Genomic DNA, 20221 nt, shown 5'->3' with positions numbered 1-20221 from the left:
GCTTTGTGGTTTCCTGACTGTCTAAAAGCCTCTGAGCCCTGAAGGGCCTACGCTCTATTTCTGCTGTAAAACATAAACAAAACACTCAGGTAAGGAGGCTAACGTTAAAACACAAAGATGTAACATGGATAAGCACAATTTACTCCCACGTACTTACTCCTATGCTTGAATGCTTACCTCCAATTTCACTATGGAACTACAGCTGGAACCCCAAGAATCTCAGACACAGAGGCTTTTTGTTATCTTTCCCATCACACATTGCAGCTAAACTGAACCTAAGAAACCAGAAAATAAGAATTCAGGCATTAGGTATACTAGGACACGTTCACAATTATTGCACATTTTCACTTGCATATTTAATAAGAGTCATACAGAATAATGCATAGCGAGGCAAACCACCCACTGCGTACAATGCCCTGAAGGAAGGTAATGCAGTTAGGTTAGGGTGTCTAGAAAAAAACTCATCCCCACTGCTTGGGCTTGCAGTTCAAGGATGAAATGTGCCTAACTCCTGGCTACTTGCTCTAGCTGGAGAAACCCTGTATCTGCCTCACTTCAGGTATACTACCTTTCTGTTTCTTTCCCAGACATCACATCTTGCGCTGGAATTTAACAGCATATGCAAGAAGAGCACAGGATTGCTGAGAGTGCATTTGGAGCAACCAGAAAGTAGGAAACTCCTAGCCATCCTGTCCTAATGTGGAAAGAGAGAAGTGGAGTTAACTTCCAGGGAGTTAACTTGCACCTAGATGCTAGAACACAGGGACAGAGTGTTTGTTAGGAGATAGTGATAACAAAACCAGGACGTCTTAAACAGACTACAAATCCCAGTCCCTTTAGATGTGCGTGTGACCATCAGTATTTCAGTTAAGTGCCCCGAGTTCTTTTTGTCTTGAGCTCTAGGTACTGTGAAACACAGTCCACAACAGTCCAAGTCCAAGTCCAACATTGACTGATGTGCATTTTCTGACCTTGCAGAAAGAGCTGCACAACACCAAAGGGAGAGATGAGAGACACGGGCCCAGTTTCCGCTTATCTAACAGGGTCACTCAAGGAGAACCTCAGGGAAGTCAGTGGCGTTTGAGCAGCACAAGACCAGATGTTAAAGAGTTTCCTACTGGGAGTGCTTTTCAGATATTTTGAAAGGATTCAGGCACAGAGGAGAGACTGAAGTTTAAGGTTCAGCCAGGCAAGAATTAGCCTTGCTGCTTATTGGAACACCTGACTTGCAAATGACATATATGCTGAACTGGGAGCAAAGTCCTGTAATAAATAACCGTGCCTCAGTTATTTCCGCCTTTGCGCAGCAGAAAACTGCCACTTGGTGAGGGATCCTTTAATGGCACCCATGCCAGTCTCACCTTCCCTTTCCTTCTTACTCCTATGCTTACGAAAAACAGGGAACTAAGCTGCAGAAACCATACAGTGAAGATTTCTTCTGGAGAGGTAATTTCCCATCCTGTGGGCTGCAAATTGGTTTATTGCTGCATTACTTCAGAAAGAAAATCGACAGAGACAGCCAGGTGTTGTGGGAAAGCTGCCATTCAAGCAGGAGGGGAGTTGGTCAATCATGATTTATCTGGGAATAAGCATTTCAAGTGCTGAATCTGTGTAACCTGGGATTATTTGGGATCTCTTCTCTATATGTCCATTCTTGGCCACTGTTATATACTGGGTCTGGAAGTAGCTACGCCTTTGATCTGACCCAGCAGGGCTGTGCTTCATGTTTACTTGTAGCACTCCTCTTTGTTCTGGGCAGCCATTTCTGCCTTGTTGCAGTATTCTGGTTTCTGGCTCAGGTTAGAAAGTACCTATCAATTGTGAGTCACTGTGGCTGACCGTGGCTCATCTTTGTCTTGTTTGCCACGTACTGTGATTCTGTACCACCCGGCTTCACTCATAGTAACAGGTCACCCCTTCTGGAAGCTAGCATGCAAATCCAGTTCCCACATCATGAATACGGACATGAGGATGTGGTCGTAAGAATAATTGGTCTTGAAAGAAGGAAAGTCCTTCTTGAGAGAGTGTAATAAAGAACAGGGGGAAAAAATGGCAGCCAGAAAGAACGCTGCAGTGCTAAGTTTTCATAGGCGTGCAACAAAACTCAGAATCATCTTAGTTACAGATGAGCTCTGGAGGCAGCTCTAGTCTCACAGGGAATTCTTAATATAGTCACCAGATGTTGTACTGTACACAGCAGTTGCTGTTTCTCCATGTGCCACATTTTGTTGTGTGACATTCTACTTCCCTTCCCATTATTGGGTCACATGTGAAAATTGCATTTAAAATTTCTGCTTTAAAATGTGCGTTAGCATTGGACTTCTACTGCAATAGTCTGTCCTCTCTTGATGACATCTCTTGATATTTTTTACCTTGGTGTCACAGATACGTTTTGGAATTTTAATAACTGGTTATTTTTAACATATTTTGTGATGATTTTAAAGTGGTAAATTGTTCTGGGCTTGCTCAGAAACTTGTTAGATCCATGCTACTATATAGCCCTTTATAGCCATGAATAGGGCACAAAGATCGCGCAGCTTGCCAAAGTACTTCCTAGTTTCCATTTTGCTACCATAACAACCTTCCTTCTGTTTAGGACATTGATGTAACCCACACAGTGGCAGTATCTTGCATATAGGGGTATAATTGCTCCTTCCATTTAGTCTGAAGAAAAGGTGGTTTACACACCCATCAATTTTAACTAAGGCTGTGATTTACGGAAGCTAGTTATACCTTCCCAAATAACAGAGGTAAAAAAGTTGGCAGTTAGAGGAAAGCACATGATAAAATGAGCCCTAATTCTCTCACTACAGACTTTTCTTCCAACACTGAATACAAAAGTTTATTAAAACACGAGGGAGAAACCAACGTTGTCCCCAAACTATAGCTTAAGGTTTCTTTAATGCTGATTTTCATTTTTCAAGTGTATGAATTTCCAAAATCAAACAATTACTTTAAACACTTTTCTAGTAATTTAGTTGCAAATTTCTAAATCTCAGAAACTCCTATAGCTGCAGCATAAAATGATGATAAATCATTAAATAATTGAAAGTATTAAATCAGAAAAATAATGAAATCTGGGTACCTCTCAAAAATATGTATACAAAATATTACATAGAATTGTAAATAGTTATCATAAAATTTAACCATAACATTTTAGAGCCTGTACACATGATAAAGAGAAAAAAATCTCAAGGGTTTCAGTGAAATTATTTACGAATTATCCCATCAAGCACTTACATTAATGGCACTGCAAACTGGGATTTTGATGATTATCTGTATAGCAAAGGTAAAAAATAGAACATTCAACTCAGTTAATCTTTGGTTTTCTTGTTTTTCACAAACGTTCCAGAGAACCTGTCCAAAATTCCTAGCTTAATTTAGGGCCAGAACAAAATAACTTCTCAAAAGTCAATGAGAAAATAAGAAACTTGAATTTGAGTATAAAGACAAAACTGGGGCAGGTGTCTCTCTTCTTCATGGGGGGTGTTCCAAGAGATCACGGACTTAGCTAGAATAAGTGCCAAAGATCATTTTCTTGTCCTGTAGTGTCCACTTGTCTTCTTGTAAAATGGTTTACAAGAGGTTTGCCATCAAACAGGAATGTACAGAAGGGATGCAGATGACTCGATATGTCCTCGTTGAGCATCATCCAAGCAGGAAGTTGTAAAACCCGCTTGAAATAAATGCTAAGAAAACATCATTAATAATAGATCATAAAAGGGTAGAAACAGGATTAAATTTTGGTCCAAGGTTAGCATTTTGCAGAACACTTTGCTTATTGCAAGTATTTTATTCTTATTATGAACTTTGAGTTGAACCTTCTCATTGGGTGTGCTGGAACAACGGGCGAGGGGAGTGATCCTTTAGAGAAGTGGAGAATGGGTCACACAGCTGTGAGGAGCTTGTGAATATGAGGTTGTGGAGGCCTGGACACACACCAGCTACTGAATCACAAATTATTCATCAGCCTTACATTCAGGAATGGCTTTTGCGTAGTAGGAAGAGATAACAGGGAAAAACAAAACAAAACAAAACAAAAAAACGTATCTTTTGGTGGGGAGATGGACCTAGCTCGCTTTGCAATGAGTTGGAGCCAAGAGCAGCAAGCAGAGGAAGAAAGAATAAATGAAATCAAATCATTGTTAGTTATACGCTCCAGTCCTGTGGCTGTACCTGCCTTTCCTCAGATGCACAGGTTGCGAGCTGCAGGGACTGCACTCCTGGACTCACTGTTTAGCACAGGATCAGCAGACATGAACTCACCCAGGTTACGTTTAATAGAGCCATATGTGAATGCGTAATTTGTGTGCTCTGCTACAGAGGAGTGCTTCCTCATCTCTGATACACTGGAGAATGAGGGAATACGCCTTCCTCAAGTTACTGCAGAGTTTTCAGCAATTACTGGAGTTTTATTCAGTCTACCTGCACAGTGGAAGTTTGAAAGCCAGCTCACCATTATCAACTGCTAAAAAAATATGGTCAACATCATGTTTTAATTCATTCCTCAGTGTTCTTTATCTGGACTGTAAGTCTGCATGAGTGATGAGAGATTACTCAGAGTTTTAAATGTGGTCTACTTTCTAGGGCTTAGTCTCAGCCGAAGCCTTTCACACTCTGCAAACATTAAAAGTGAACTTTGTGAAGAGCCTTTGCCTGTGATTTCCCCCACACAGTAAAAGGCATCTAGCAGCCTTCCTGCTGTACCAAGAGTGGTAGCAAGCAAATCACAGTCCTGGAATCTTCCAAATTCCACCTGTAGTAGCCTATGGGAGAGGAAGCACTGCCTGTTCTGATCAAAGCCTGAGCCCTTTTCTGGCCTAATGTTATGTTCTTCTTGGGACTGCAGGTTGCATACAGAGATCTGAAACATAATGGTCCTTTTTAGAAAGGTAAGTCCTATTCTTTGCTATTATTTACTGGTTAGCTGGGGCCCAAAGAGGAAAAAAAGGACCTTAACATCCTTGTGCATCTCAAAAAGAACAGCAGAAGTAACCCCGTATCAACAAGATATAAAATAATCTGGACTAAAAATGCAAAAGCGTCATGCCAACTTTGGGCTAGCCTGGCTGTGCTTACGCTGAGCTGGTGACCTCTGTCACAAGGTGTGGCACTGAAACTGCAGATTACCTCTGGAATTTTATTCAGTGCAAATCGGAGCACTGTAATGTTCTTTATAACCTTGTGTGATGTTTACAGACGTTTACGCTCCAGTTATTTGGTTTTAAACATAAGCCCATAAAGTATTTTAAGAGGAAAAATAAATATTTTTTCAGTAAAAAAATTGAAACATTGACAGTAAGTGCTATGTTCAGAACAAAGTTTGTATGCAACAAGACAGTCAGCTGGAAAGCCAGTTCCGCAGCAGGTGTAAGCCAATTCATACCCCCTTGAAGATCCAGCCTACAGCTTTGTTCCATTTTCATTCTAGTCATTGGAGTACTTCTTTTTTGTTCGAATCTGAATTAATGCCTGGAGCAAGAGTAGGTATTCCTGGGGAGCCTGGGGAGTACAAACAGGGCAGTAGCTCAGGCAACACTGCAATGGTGCTTATTCCTAGGAAAGGACAGCCATAGCTCACACCTTTCCTCCAGTGACAGCAGAGCTGTCCTGCATGCTGGCTCTGCAGGCAGGATGTTGCCATGACTCCACAAATGTAAAGAGGAGCTGGGCTGAACAAATAATGCATTTTTTTCCTAAGACAGATCACAGATGCAATCACATTTGTAAGTGATTTGAAAGATAGCAGAAAAAATACATGTAAAACTGTTGCAACGGGGCTCTCTGCACTTCCAGGCATCTAGTCTGTCCATCTTTTTTTCCCCAAGAACGCTTTTGTTTTCAAGCATCTCACCTGAAAGAATACCACAACTACTGTGAGGCTGCCAAGGCACATTACCAGCATTCACAGTGCCGCCCCCCCACCAATTTCTAGGAGGTAGTGGAGCTGAGTAATCACTGTCCTTGTAAAAGGCGTTATGTTATTTGCTCTTGTAATACAACTGGGCTGGATGACTCAGGCAAAACCATTTTCCATGCCAGCTGTGGTGCTGGGAATAGTACTCAAAGATCCCAATGCTATCACAATTAGACTGTACTACCTGCAAGTGGTAAGAACTTGTCCAGTTAGACAGTGCAGAAAAAATTAAAGCAATAGAAAACTAAGACCAAGACATATATGCATGTGGCATTAAGTGGCATTAAGTCTGTCACATTACCTGACAATGACTTTTCTTCCCCTGCAGGGTGATCATGTGTGGCTGGAGACTCATACGAACAGTGAATTTAATGTCCCTATTGGGGCAGTTGTGAAAGACTCTGACTCAGGACGGATCTTGTTGGAGGATGATGAAGGCAAGGTGGGCTATGCTACAACTTTCTGTAGAAGATAAACATAAAAATCAAAAGTACAAAGTACAAAAGAACGGACTTATTGGATCAGACCAAAGCTTCATCTAGGCAAACAGTCTGACTTTGATAATGACTGGTGAGATACACTGAAAGAAATAATATAAAAATAAGGCCAACATAGGGTGATGCTTCCCTAGTATCTACAGATCCCAACAGTATGAAGATCTAGAGCTTCTTGAGCTAGTGGTTATAACCAAGTAGCTAAGAACAGGAAACAGACAAGCTACAATCCCTAAATTTAGTAGAGCTCTAGGTAAAATCATGATCCCGCTAAAGTCTGTTGAACCGGAGTTTCACACCTACCTCAAACATGTTCTGGCTGTAATGATCTGACAGAACTGCACTGTGAACACTCATGATTTAGATTAGATGCCAGGAGGAAATTCTTCACTCAGAGGGTGGTGAGGCACTGGAACAGGCTGCCCGGAGAAGCTCTGGATGCCCCATCCCTGGAAGTGTTCAAGGTTGGGTGTGATGAGGCCCTGGGCAACCTGATCTAGTGGGTGGCATGCCTGCCCATGGCAGGGGGGTTGGAACTAGATCATCTTTAAGATTCTGTGATGTCCAGAACTCACCTACACGGCTTTGTTTAAGGTTTTAAATCATCCAATCCTGTGGAGCAGCGCACCTGCTAATTTCTGTAGTTCAGTCAGCTGTTTGTTAGAATACGCTGGGTTTAGTGTGGACTACGTTCAAGCTTGCTCTGGTCTAACATGGTGCTTTCCTTTGTTTGCCTCTAGGTAACAGCATAACCCATTAAAACTTCTGCCTTGCCTTTTTCAGGAGCACTGGATCATGGCCCAGAACATGCACATGGTGCGCCCAATGCACCCATCCTCTGTCCAAGGGGTGGAAGACATGATCCGCCTTGGGGATCTTCATGAAGCAGGCATGGTGCACAACCTCCTCATCCGCCACCAGCAGCACAAAATCTATGTGAGTGCCAAGGTTACCAGGCACGCTACTTCTAGCAATAACTTCTAATGCACCTTTAGTAGGGTGACCTGAGCTGCCTGCATGCCTTCTTTCATGCATAGGGCCCCACAACCATAACTTTGCCCAGTGCAAAGTTCAGCTACATCTGCATCAGAACAGAAAAGCAGCTTAAAAATCACTACAAAACATCTTATGATACCACAGAAAAATGCCATGCCAATTTGAGCTTTTGTGTTTTAGCCTGAGACAGCGAGGTGAGCTGTGATTTGGCCAGGAGATTATAGTTATCATTATTCCTTCTGCAAAAAAAAAAAGATACCCTGGGTAATTTAGTAACAACCAGACCTTAGCACTTAGGCTTTACCTAAGTGTTGCTATGGATCTCCCAGGTTTCCCTCCTGCCTCTGCTTAGTATCACACTGTGAGTGCCTTTGGCTGTATTCTTGTTTGCAGGTTTGCTGCTAGAGGTAATGCTCATAACTGTTTTCCAGACTTACACAGGATCTATCTTGGTAGCAGTGAATCCATACCAGCTGCTGCCTCTCTACACAGTTGATTATATCAGGCTGTACTGCAACAAGAGGATCGGAGAGCTGCCACCTCATGTCTTCGCCATTGCTGACAATTGTTACTTCAATATGAAGAGGAATAAGAGAGACCAGTGCTGTGTGATCAGGTGACTGGACTCAGGATGAGTGGCAGAAGCCAAGTCTGGCATGTTTTTAGGGCACCTTTGAGGACATAGGAAGTCTTCCAAATGCAAAGGCACAGACTTGAGATAACAGTAAGACTTGAGATAACAGTTTTCTCCCCTGCTACTTCATTTTCAGTCAGGGCTACAAAAGGTAGAACATACGCAAGGGATTTCCAAAGTCCATTGTTTTTCCCCAGACTCTTTGAAAATGGTGATACATTGTGCACATCTGATCCTTTGTGGTGTAAGGCTATCTTTCACCTTGGGGACACGATACTTGTGCTACTTGTGTTTTTTGCAGGGATTTCCTGAATCATAGAAACTCAGAATCATAGAATCATTAAGGTTGGAAGAGACCTCCAAGATCATGTGGTCCAACCATACTACTACCAATGTCACTCACTAAACCATGTCCCTAAGGACCAGGTCCAACCTTTCCTTAAACACCCCCAGGGACAGTGACACCACCACTTCCCTGGGCAACCCATTCCAATGCCTGACTGCTCTTTCTGAGAAGAAATACCTCCTCATTTCCAACCTGAACCTCCCCTGGTGCAACTTGAGGCCATTCCCTCTAGTCCTATCACCAGTTATCTGTGAGAAGAGGCCAACCCCCAGCTCCCCACAGCTTTCTTTCGGGTAGTTGTAGACAGCAATGAGGTCTCCCCTGAGCCTCCTCTTCTCCAAACTAAACAACCCCAGCTCCCTCAGCTGCTCCTCACAGGACTTGTGTTCCAGGCCCTTCACCAGCTTTGTAGCTCTTCTCTGGACACATTCCAAGGCCTCAATGCCCTTCTTGTACTGAGGGGCCTAAAACTGCTAACCTGAAAATGGAGGGGAAACTTTCTTTATCCTATAAACACATAACATGTATCCATTTTCTGCTAATCATCAGTGTGAATAATCAGAGCCTCATTGCAATAATATCTGATCATAGTACATCAACTGAGTTGCCTCAGCTAACACCAGCACTGAAAATCTGTCAATGTATTAAATAAAAGCAAGTGGTCACTTAATTTCTACTGGTACAGAATGTCTTTCATGGATTTGCTCATTTTTAATCAGAGGGAGAATTTAATCCTCAACCTTAGTCTAAAAAACAACTTAAATTTTAGCAGATAAGATGCTGAAAAACTACCATACTCTAGTCCTCCATGAAAGACAGCCTGATCTGCCATCCACAATGTAAATATAAGTAGGATTTATTTTTTCACCTTGGTCTGCCATTTGCCACCCTAGCCAAAAAAGAAGAAATGAAACCATTAATGATATTGTTTCTTTATGCAGTGGAGAATCTGGAGCTGGGAAAACTGAAAGCACAAAGCTAATACTACAGTTTTTGGCAGCTGTCAGTGGCCAGCATTCCTGGATAGAGCAGCAAATCCTAGAGGCCAACCCTATTCTGGAAGGTGGGTTATTTAGCAAAAAGGCCTGATTTACCACCCTTATCACAGGAATTTTATGTCAGGAAAAATTCAGGAACAGACCCTTGAACTGCTGTATTTGCATAACAGCTAAAAACCCTAAAGTATTGACAATGTAGCGTAGAAATTCTCTAGATTTTTCTGCCATGTCCCCATTAGGTCCACAGCAGCTCCCATGCTGCAGGAGGAGGTGCCACCATAGCAGGTAACTCAGAACTGCAGGGAGCACAAAAGCCTTTGGAAAGGCAGAGACCTTTTGGTAAAGCCCCCTTGTTTGGCATTTGCACCAGATAGTGGAAAAGTGACTACGAATAGATACATCTGTAGGGTAGGTCCCTAAGACATCCATCTTTCTCAGTAGAGGGATCGGGTGAGTTCCCAGAAAGTCCTTTTGCAGGTCTTAATTAAGAAGTGCTCAGCTCCCTTGGCTGGTCATATATAGTGTATATGCGGATCACCTGAATATATCTTTTAGGGCCCAATTATCTGGATGCACAGTATGCCTGCCTGTCATTTCAGCAGGGAGCCTTAGTCCTTGTATTCTTTAGTACTTGTCAGCACTATCATTTGGTGCACAACTTGTAAAATGCCAGCAGAAAAACAGAAGAAACTTAAAAATAGACACAATGTTCATTAACTGTAGTAATCAAGATACTACCTCTGCCCTTTGCCAATCAGCTTTTGGAAACGCCAAGACAGTGCGAAATGATAATTCAAGTCGCTTTGGGAAATACATTGATATCTACTTCAACCGCAGTGGTGTGATAGAAGGAGCCCAGATAGAACAGTTTCTTCTGGAAAAGTCACGCGTTTGCCGGCAGGTGAGGGCACTTGCAGATGTCCATTCTGCCCGCTCCTGTGTTACAAGCCTGTACTAACAAGGCTATATTGGCCTATTCCTTTCTTTCTAGGCTCCAGAGGAGAGGAACTATCACATCTTCTATTGCATGCTAATGGGGATGAATCTGGAGCAGAAAAAGATGCTGAATCTGGGAACTGCTTCAGAGTACACTTATCTCACTACGGTAACAATCTCTGCTTTCTTCTGCATTATCCCTTTGCCATTTGCTTCTTCCAGCAAACAAGTACCATCAATAGGAGCTGCAGATGGGTAGTTACCAAGTATCAGCAGTCCTTTCCTTAGAGTACCAGAAGCAGTAACATCAAAAGTGCTGTGAGTCTCAGTTTCAGAGACTTACTGTAAGGTCCACCTGTCCACCACAGAGGCAGCTTGTGGCAGTTCAAAGCCTTCTATCCAAGTCAGCCTTAAAAAACATAAAGGACATCTTAAAGCATGTAGGAAATATCCCCCGCTTTCACAGGCACTTAGATTTCAGATGAATGCCAGGGAGAAAGCTAATCAAGTATGTATACCTTAGGAGAAAATGAATAAGCAGAAACAATGTCAAAAATCCTCATCCTTATATATGATATTTATATGATATGAAGAGAAACAAGAGATTTTCCTTGCCTGTTGAGTGTGGTGTCTTGCAGGGCAACTGCACATCTTGTGATGGCCGGAATGATGCGAAGGAGTATGCCCACATCCGCTCGGCTATGAAGATCCTCATGTTCTCAGACTCTGAGCACTGGGACATCAGCAAACTGCTGGCTGCTATTCTGCACCTGGGGAATGTAGAGTTTGAAGGTAAACTCAGTATTGTCTGTGCTTGGTCTTTCCTCAGACTCAATGTTAAAGGCCTAGAGATGCTGTCTGCTTCCCACTGTACAGCTTAGGTTGTGCTCCTCTGCTGTGTATTAACAGGCAGGTGGACAGGGTTGGAGGGGCAGGCAGATAAGCACCATTAAACATTAGGTAATGTTTTGAAAAACATCCATCTAATTTTGTCACACTCAGGTTTCCATGGCTACAAATAAACCCTTATCACGCAAACTGAAACACTAGATAATATAATGCCACGCTACATTTGCTGATTGTAGTGCTCCACAAGCCAGAGGACAGAAGAGCAGTTGAGTCATGCTTGCTGTGGATATGATAGCAGTCATTCTCCTGGCTGGGTACGGTGAACACCCACCTGTGTGAATGCAATTCTTGTATGGCACAGGTACAGCCTCATACACCCAGCAGCAGGATGCCAGGAGCTCTCACATTTTAGAAAAGGCCTCCTTCTCTTTGTGATGCAGAGGATCCAGTACAGTGATGCCAGCAGGGATCTTTGGAGTAATGCTGGCTGCTAAAATGGAACATTTAGACAACCTTTTTTGTCTAAATTTCCCATAAGCCAGATATAAGGAAAAAATGTTTTCAGAAACATTTTCTGAAGTCAGATATAACTTCTCCAGATCTCCAATAGCTACCGTTTAAAAGTAATAACCTTGTCAGTTTTGCTGCGACTTTTAGCCTGATGTTCGGGAGTTGTGAGGACCCCATACATGCCAGGATCCCTGACTGAAATCAGAACTCATCTTAGTAAAATCATCAAACCCGGGAGCTTCGTCAGGGAACTGATTGCTTTGTCACATTCCCAGAGCTATGGGGTTACAGAAATACGGCTGCAATAATAGCACAGCCCCCACCCCGACAGAAATGATTCACCCCAAGACTGACTGTTTCCTCATTCCAGCGGCTGTGTACGACAACTTGGACTGCTCTGATGTGATGGATTCACCACATTTTTCGACTGCAACCAAATTGCTTGAGGTAACGGACTCTCATCTTCTACTAGTTCTCTCCTTCATCCATGCTCCCTGAGTGCACTGACAAAGCATGATTAGAACATTAGAACACTGTAGAGTGTTTATGTATGGAAGCATATAAAAAGGGCTTTTCTTCCCACTGATACTCAAGTGATGCTGTTGCAGATGTGTCTGAGCTAGGAGAGCTTTCAGTCTGGGACAGCAAAATGCTGTCATGAATGCTGCTGGACAGGCAATTTGTTACAGCCCTCTTCCTGAGACAGACTTCCTTTGCTGGATCTCCTTTATCCACCTGAATGACCAGATTGCCATTCCTGTTCCTCCAGGTGGACTCCAGTGAACTTCAGAACAGTCTCACAAACCTCTCAATCATTGTCCGAGGAGAAAGTGTGTCCAGGCCTCTGAGCGTAGCTCAAGCTGCAGATGGGAGGGACGCATTTGTGAAGGTATTGGTTCTTATGTATTCTCTGTTTAAGATTGGGAATGCTTTCAAAGCTGTCTGTCTTACTAGTGAAAGAGCCTTTTGTGATAAATATTCACCCAGTGGGCTCTGTTCCCTCCTAGTCTTCAGGCATAGTCTGACATCATTGTTGCAGCACGAAGGAAAGCATTGAGATATGTCCAAAGACTGTAACGATGGTCTTCCATTTCCTCTTTAATTTTTCCCCAGGGTATATATGGACGGATTTTCCTGTGGATAGTGAATAAGATCAACTCAGCCATTTCCAACCCAACTTCTGAGAAGCCTAAAAATACGCATCAGTCCATTGGGTTGTTGGACATTTTTGGGTTTGAAAACTTTAGCAACAACAGGTAAGAGGCTCTAGATTCGTTTCCACTGGGAAGCTGAAAAGCAGCTGATGTAAATGGAAAGAACGAAGAAACAGACAAATGTTCTTTCATTATTGTCCTCATTCTCAGAGAAGCAGTGAAATTTCCATCACTGAGTTTTCCCAGTGATGATCTTGCACAGATACCATTTGTCTTCAGTCTTGGTCACATTTCTGCCTTCTCCTTCAGCTTTCTTTCTGGTGCAGCCATTGCCACGTCTATTCCAGAACCTCAGGAATTTGCTCAGAGGAGATGCTACGAGCAGGCAGTCATTACAAGCAGATGCCCCCTGTCTGTGTACCATAACATTTTTATGATGTCTCTTGGGATTCATTTTGTACATAGTACAAAGGAGGCTGTATTTGGTTTCCCTTTTCAGCCCATACTTCTATTTTGCTCAGTGTTTTTGCTCTCCTGTTGCTTTTTTGGGGGCTCCTTAATTTCTCTGCTTATAAAGACAGGTCAGCAAAACACCTGGTTAGTATACTGTTGTCCCACTGCTACCTCTCTTACTGGTGATTTCAGTCCCAAAGCACCATTTCTATATGCCCTTCTTTACAAAGGCAGCAATTCTCTAACTTGTATGGTATGTAGGTACCATATCACCAGTACTCTACAAACCATCATCCGTACTCTGCAGTCTACAAACATTGGTGGCCAGAGTAGAGAAGCTTTCTCCATTTTGTGACACAGACAACATGTGAGCACTATTGTAGCAGGGTATGCTACAGTCAGGGATGTAATAAATGACTGTGTGCAAATATTATTATTAATTACAATATTAAATATTGTAATAATTATTAATATTACTAGTATTATTTTTCTCATTCTATTTCCCTCCACCTTTGTCACCCCTCCTTGATAAATCACTTAAAACGTTCCATGTTTTTCATTCTTTCTAAATTCTGCATGGCAATTTTTTCCAATTCATTTCAACAGATGTACTTTGCTTGCTTTCAGCAAGATATTATTCCTCACTGACCTCTGGAACGTAGTCTAAGATCTGTTCAGGACAGCCTACATCTTTCACGGTCTATCTATATTTATCTATCTATCTATTACTTTATGCTGTTCCCAAAGGCTGCAATCCACATGGGGCCTCACTGTGGTGAGTACTCCACAGGCACACACTGTGCTACAGCAATTACCAGGTAATGAAACTCAGGTGCAGCATTAAGGACTAACTGACAAAAGAAGCGGTAATGCCAGTGCAAGTAAAAATAGGTCACGCATTCGTATAGTCAAGCTATTCTCACAGTTATATGTTCCCCTTTACTCTAGAGTTTCTTGAAACACATACACGATCTTTTCTTGCTTACCCAGCAACACTCAGTCATCAGTTGGCTCATTTATGCTCGTCTTTATCACAGCAGAAAATGTGTCCCTTATGTTCCTAAGATTGACAACATGCAGTGGTGGTAATCATTAACACTGTGGAATATAGCAGTAGTATATCTGGATACATATTTAATACAGAGTGAACAAATACCACGGAGCAGTGCAGCACTGGCCGAGGTCCAGGGATGACCATGGTTTCCCACCTTGTCCTTCCACAGCTTTGAGCAGCTCTGCATTAACATTGCCAATGAGCACCTTCAGCAGTTCTTCGTGCACCATGTCTTCAAGCTGGAACAAGAGGAATACCTTGCAGAGCACATTGCCTGGAACAACATTGAATTCCCTGACAACCACCAGGCTCTGGAAGTCATTGCACTCAAACCCATGAACATCATCTCCCTCATTGATGAAGAGAGCAAGTTCCCAAAGGTAACTTTAAGGTTTCACCTGTAATGTTTGGTTTTCACCACAGCTCATCAGTAATGCTTGGCTTACTTAACAAGGAAGAGTGCAAAAACGCTCTCAGAGACATCATGAGAGGCAATGTCTTCCCCCTTAAAGGTGTCCCTTTTAAATTAGCTATAGGAATACTTCTGTCTTTGCTGGAGTGTGCTCTTCCTGGTATCTTGCTGTTGAAACTCTTATAGTTGTTCCAAGCGGAGAAGGAAGGACTCCTGATCATTTAGAAGTGCCTTTTTATGAAATATTTGGTTTTGTATATTGTTTGAGTATTGTTCTGCTGTTGGTCTGGATGGCAGCTTTCTCTTCTCCTGTATGACAGTCACAGTTGTGCAATGTCATTGTGAAAAATGTCATTCTACAAAGGGCAGGCATCTCAAACAGGAGAGCAGGGGTTGAAGATCCTATCTCAAACATTCCTGCAGAACATTTTCCTCATCTCCAGAGCATGGTGAGGGTAAGCAGGACTGTTAGTACAGGAATTAGATGGCAACATCAGCTTACCAGAAAAGCAAGCCCCTGCCTCAGCTCACTTGCAGTCCTCAGGCAGAAATTTAAGAGGATTGTGTACAGACAGACAGACAGACAACTTTCCCCTTTCTACCCTGAGAAGAGGGTGGTCCTTCTCTTCTCCGACTCCCAGAGCACGTGGCTTCTCAGATAGCACAGCACTAACCTAGCATGGGTGAGTGAGCAGAGCTAGCCTCACATGCACTGCAAGGGGATGAGAGTGTGATGGCATCACTTGAAGAGAAGCTGCCTGCCTGTGGAAGTCACAATCTGGGCACGCTGACTGGTATCTGCTTCGGCAGCCTTCTGGGGATTTCTGAGTCTTATACCAGTTGGGGAGTGAAAGAAGGCTCGGTGTCCCTACCTGGAAGAAGGAGCATGCACCCCTTAGACCATGGCTGGTCAGGATGGCATGGGAATGCTGGTGGGGAATTCTGCTTGTGAGCACCAAAGATTTGGGAAATTTTTAGCATGCCTGGTGATGTTGGTCATGTTATAGAGCCTTGTGTACAGCCCTAAAATACTAGGCCTTACACTCTAGTGCTGTGTTCTGTCCTGATGCTTGAGAGGAAGGTCTGTGTAAAAGGGGAGATACTTTTGCCACTGACTTCTTCCAGATTTGCTACACAAGTTAGGAGCAGAATTTAAGCCTTTGTTATCTCTGAGCACCACGTCTGTTTGTTTGCTGAGCATAGTCCAGTGCGGACAGGGGACCTACTTAACTGTCTTTTTCTGCCTGTGTTTGTTTCTAGGGCACAGATGCTACCATGCTCATCAAAATCAATTCCCTCCATGGCAAAAGTAAAGTTTATATCCCACCTAAGAGTGACCATGACACCAAGTTTGGCATTAACCACTTTGCCGGGGCTGTCTTTTATGAATCAAAAGGTGAGCCTGTCACTGCTGGATGTGGAGGGTGTAGAGAAAAGCATGGCTTGCCATGGGCGTGTAGCACTCCAGGGTAGTGTTGATCTGTGATTTCTCAGAATGGGAGTTCAAAACCTTCAGGTTTACTTAGCTGAAGTCAGAAGATCAGGAGGATTACTCTAAACTAATCAGCAAGTTACTGTAGATGAAATAGATTTTAGCTAGCCAGAGTAGCACTAGAGCCAGCTGACTGCAGAGATTTTTGTAATTTTCTTTCCATCCTATAGGTTTCCTAGGGAAAAACCGGGACACACTGAGTGCTAACATAATGCAAATGGTTCATTCCTCCAAAAACAAATTCCTGAGGCAGATTTTCCAGGTGGAAACAACCCCACCTAGTCTGGGACGTGGGACCATCCGGCGTCTTGGAAGTGACCAGGCCTACAAGGTTGGCTAAATGACACTGGGTTGCAGAAACAACTCATTTCTCCTCCTTTCTATAATGCTCTGGCTGTTCTTGACCTCCTCCTCTTCTTATTACACTGTCTCTGCAAATACATTTTCATGCATACCCTTTCCTTCAACCCATTTCAACAAAGGAGTCTGGAATAAAAGTCAGGATCTGGCATTCATGCTGTAAAGAAATGTAATGTCAGCCCTGTCTCCCAGGAGTGCTTTTAGTGTTTATATTCCTGAGTTTCCTTCTCAGGGTAGAGGGCAAACAGTCAGCTTGCTATCTTACCTGTTATCTGCTTATTCTCCTGGCATTGTTTTCTGATCCTGTTCTTTCTTCCTCAGTCTTTATCTCAATGTGGTTTTCTGCTGTTCAGAACATCTGGCCACGGACAGGTAAACAACCTGTGGGAGAAGAAAGAAGTGGTACAAGCAGCAACCGAGAAATAGCTTAGCATTTATTAAATGTTATGAGCAACTTAAGATTAACTATCAGGCCCACCTGTATTGCTCTGATGATTTTTGTCTTTTTAAAGAAGGTTGTGTTATTGGAAAAAAAACTTTCCTTAGGAGAACATTTAGAAAGTAGCATGTCAAGAAAGGAGCTACTAAATGTGGGTTACTGTCTATTGTAAAATGCATAGAAGTCAGGTGATACATCCCTACTAATTTCAAATAGGTTGGGCCACTGCTGGGGAGCCTAAGAAGCAGCCTACAGAAAAGAACAGTGAATGAAGTGCCAGAAAAAAAAATGTGCTTTTCTGAGGTCTCAGAGTCTCTCTGCTGACTCACCAGGGGAGAAAATTCACCACCATTCCAGCAACAAGACAGGTTAACAGTGTTGTATTTGAAGGTGGTCTGTGAGACCATGAGGGCCTGGACCTCAGCCTTCTGTGACTGTCCCGCTGATTTAGTGGTACAGCAGAAAGGCCTCTAAGGTCTGAGAGTGCAAATTGCTTTTAACTCTCGTACAGCTTAAACATCTATATGCTGTTATCCTGTCCACTTCAAACAGGAGCTTGCTAGCCCTAAAATGCATCAGAGCTGCTATGAAGCATTCCCAGGAACTATTTTCCAAGGCATGAGGGTTTGGTCGCTGGAGGGCAGCATTGTCCTGTAGCTTAAAGAAGAAAGTGGCAACTTAAGTGTTAAAAAGGGGACTTTAAATGTAAGAACCAGAGTAACGAGGTACTATAAAGACCATTAAAGCGATGGGAGCCACTGGGCTTTAAATGGTTTATTTATTTTGAATGGGGGCTTTTGGGGGGGAAGGAAAAAAACATCTTTATATATAGCAGTATTGTGTTTCAAAGATTAGCTCCAAGCTTATAAAAAGCCTGTAAGAAAAAGGCCAGTGGAATCTTTTTGTTACCTGGAATCTGCACTCTTGTCACTGTAATTTAATATGCTCTTAAAACATCGAAGCAGCAGCTAAGGGTTATTGTGATAATCTGTGTGGAAAAAGAGGTAGAACTGTGCTTGCAGTGAAGCAGGGGAAGTCAGGAGCTAACTGCAGCCAAGTGCAGTCCCTCTGGGGTTACACTATTGCACCTGTAAGCAAAATTCAACCCAGGCGTTGTCAGACATAAAGCAATGTACCTGCAGCCACAGACAGAGCAGCTTTTACATTATCCTCCAGTAGAAGGTTGCCTTTTCACTACTTACTGTAGCATTAATGAGCAAGGAGACCATCCGAAGCATTAAGGAATAAGCTGCTTGGAATCCTTAGCAATTCTACTTAGCTATGAACTGGCAGCAAAATGCCTGGCCTGGAGGTTATTATTGCTTTGGAAATGTCTGTTTCTTACCAAACTTTCAGGCACATATCCATGAATAATGGTTTGACACCCAGGCCCTACACTAAGCACAGCCTTGAATGGAAGAGACAGGCCTATGTGGGCCCCCGTGGGAGGAATTTCTTCCACCACAGCCACCCCCACTGCTAGAAATTATTGCCCAAGTAGGTAAAGGAGCTCAGTGGGGTTTCCTCAAAAGAATCTTCCCAAATAAGATGCAGATGACAGATTTAGCTCCCATATAGGTAGATTAACTTTTCCTGGCATCTGTTTGATACCATTACTTCGTACAAAAATATGAAGATTTATCATCTGGCCCTCTGACAATGAATGATGTAGCAGTCAGCATGTGCTTACTCTTCCCAGGGCTTGGATACCTCCAAACGGCTCTCTACTCTGGGAGGACAGTTCAAGCAATCCCTAGAAAAACTCATGAAAATCCTTGGTCAGTGCCAGCCATACTTCATCCGCTGCATCAAACCGAACGACTACAAGAAACCCCTGGTAATGCTTTAACATTATGAGCTCTTGTTTTCAGTAAACTTTTTAATGATAAAAAGGTATCCGTTGCTATGTAGCATTTTCTGTCTTTACTTCAGCCAAAAAGAGCTGGAGTACAAGCCATTACTGTAAGAAAAAGGGCAATAGGATAGAGTAATAGAGTGATGGATGGAAGAAAAGCACACAGATGTGTTCCTGGGAGGAGCTGTAAAAGCCAGTCCTGTAAAGATAAGGAGAGAACTGGAGAGTTTCTAGCCCAATCAAGGGGAAAAATGAAAAAAAAAAAAAAAGGATTCAGCCATGATCATATTATGAAATAGCCTGAGAGAGATGAAGGGAGCTGTTGGTATTTGAGAGAGGGGTGATGTAGCCTAATTTGACACTACAAAAGAAGAGGAGCAAGTTTATTGTTAAGATACTTGGCTAGAACTTGGGAGATCACAACCCAGTTCCACACCAAATCCTTGTATGGTGTTTGTCAAGTGACTTAATCATTTTTAAAGTACTGCATGTGGCCTAGTGAACCTATTTTTAATCTGCATTACAAAAAAAAAAAAGCAGCACTCATGCTATGTATACCCAAAGAACATAAGTTTCTACTACAGTTACTCACACCTGCAAAACAACATGAACGATTTATTGTTCACCTGAAATTACAGTTATAGAATTGGAAATGGTTGCTAAAGACAATCTGAAGTTAATGGACTGCTTCCACTGCCAATAAACACAAATTTGAAGACCTTTTGGAGTGACATGTTTATGCCTGTAATGAATTAATTTAGGACACTGAAATAAGAAGTGCAATAAAGAAAAGCCATAGTAGGCCATTTTAAAGGCCCTCGGAGGTCACAGGTTAATAGACATATTTTGAGGAATGCTGCACGTGCAGCTTCTTTTTGTACTAAGCCTCATCTTTGTCTGCTTTCTCTTCCAGTTATTTGACCGGGAGCTGTGTATCAAACAGCTGCGATATTCAGGGATGATGGAGACCATTCAGATCAGGAAAGCTGGCTACCCAATTCGCTACACCTTTGAGGAGTTCTTTGACAGATACAGAGTTCTCCTGCCGTGGTCTGTTCAAAAACTGGTGTGTTAGCACAAGCTTGACTTAAGGCTAATCTAACTTTTCCTTATGAAGCTATAGTCTTTCCCATAGTATAAAGTTGTTGGATTACTGCTCGCACAGCTGAGACAGCTGTCATCACAGTAACTGTAAATTACAAAAAACTCTAAATACTTACATGCTCAATTGACCTTAGTTGAAACAATAGAGATGCTTTTAGGTCCTGGAGTTGCTCCACATAGACATCCCAGGCATGGTGGCATATCTACTGCCCTCAGAT

The 20221-nt window shown here is 42.6% G+C and overlaps 1 protein-coding gene across 3 annotated transcripts in view; it reads left to right on the top strand.

Annotated features, from left to right (window-relative positions):
* Window positions 1-900: 900 nt before the first annotated feature.
* The window catches only part of MYO7B (myosin VIIB), a 51063-nt gene continuing 31742 nt past the window's right edge, over window positions 901-20221 (top strand). The window contains exons 1-17 of one of the 3 annotated variants that reach the window (XM_048063115.2): window positions 901-1446; window positions 4850-4892; window positions 6246-6359; window positions 7195-7347; window positions 7839-8023; window positions 9329-9450; window positions 10144-10286; window positions 10377-10490; window positions 10960-11113; window positions 12051-12127; window positions 12450-12569; window positions 12794-12936; window positions 14511-14721; window positions 16014-16149; window positions 16416-16576; window positions 18744-18881; window positions 19813-19965. In XM_048063115.2, coding sequence (XP_047919072.2) covers window positions 4875-4892; window positions 6246-6359; window positions 7195-7347; window positions 7839-8023; window positions 9329-9450; window positions 10144-10286; window positions 10377-10490; window positions 10960-11113; window positions 12051-12127; window positions 12450-12569; window positions 12794-12936; window positions 14511-14721; window positions 16014-16149; window positions 16416-16576; window positions 18744-18881; window positions 19813-19965 — 2142 coding nt within the window. In that variant the 5' untranslated portion in view covers window positions 901-1446; window positions 4850-4874. Of the gene's footprint in view, window positions 1447-4798; window positions 4893-6200; window positions 6360-7194; window positions 7348-7838; window positions 8024-9328; window positions 9451-10143; window positions 10287-10376; window positions 10491-10959; window positions 11114-12050; window positions 12128-12449; window positions 12570-12793; window positions 12937-14510; window positions 14722-16013; window positions 16150-16415; window positions 16577-18743; window positions 18882-19812; window positions 19966-20221 lie in introns of those variants that run through there. The other 2 variants (XM_067002615.1, XM_013188025.3) reach the window with 2 other exon arrangements.

Source organism: Anser cygnoides, chromosome 9 (assembly GCF_040182565.1).
Source record: "Anser cygnoides isolate HZ-2024a breed goose chromosome 9, Taihu_goose_T2T_genome, whole genome shotgun sequence".
Taxonomy (NCBI): Eukaryota; Metazoa; Chordata; class Aves; order Anseriformes; family Anatidae; genus Anser; species Anser cygnoides.
This window is presented reverse-complemented; position numbering and strand designations above follow the sequence as displayed.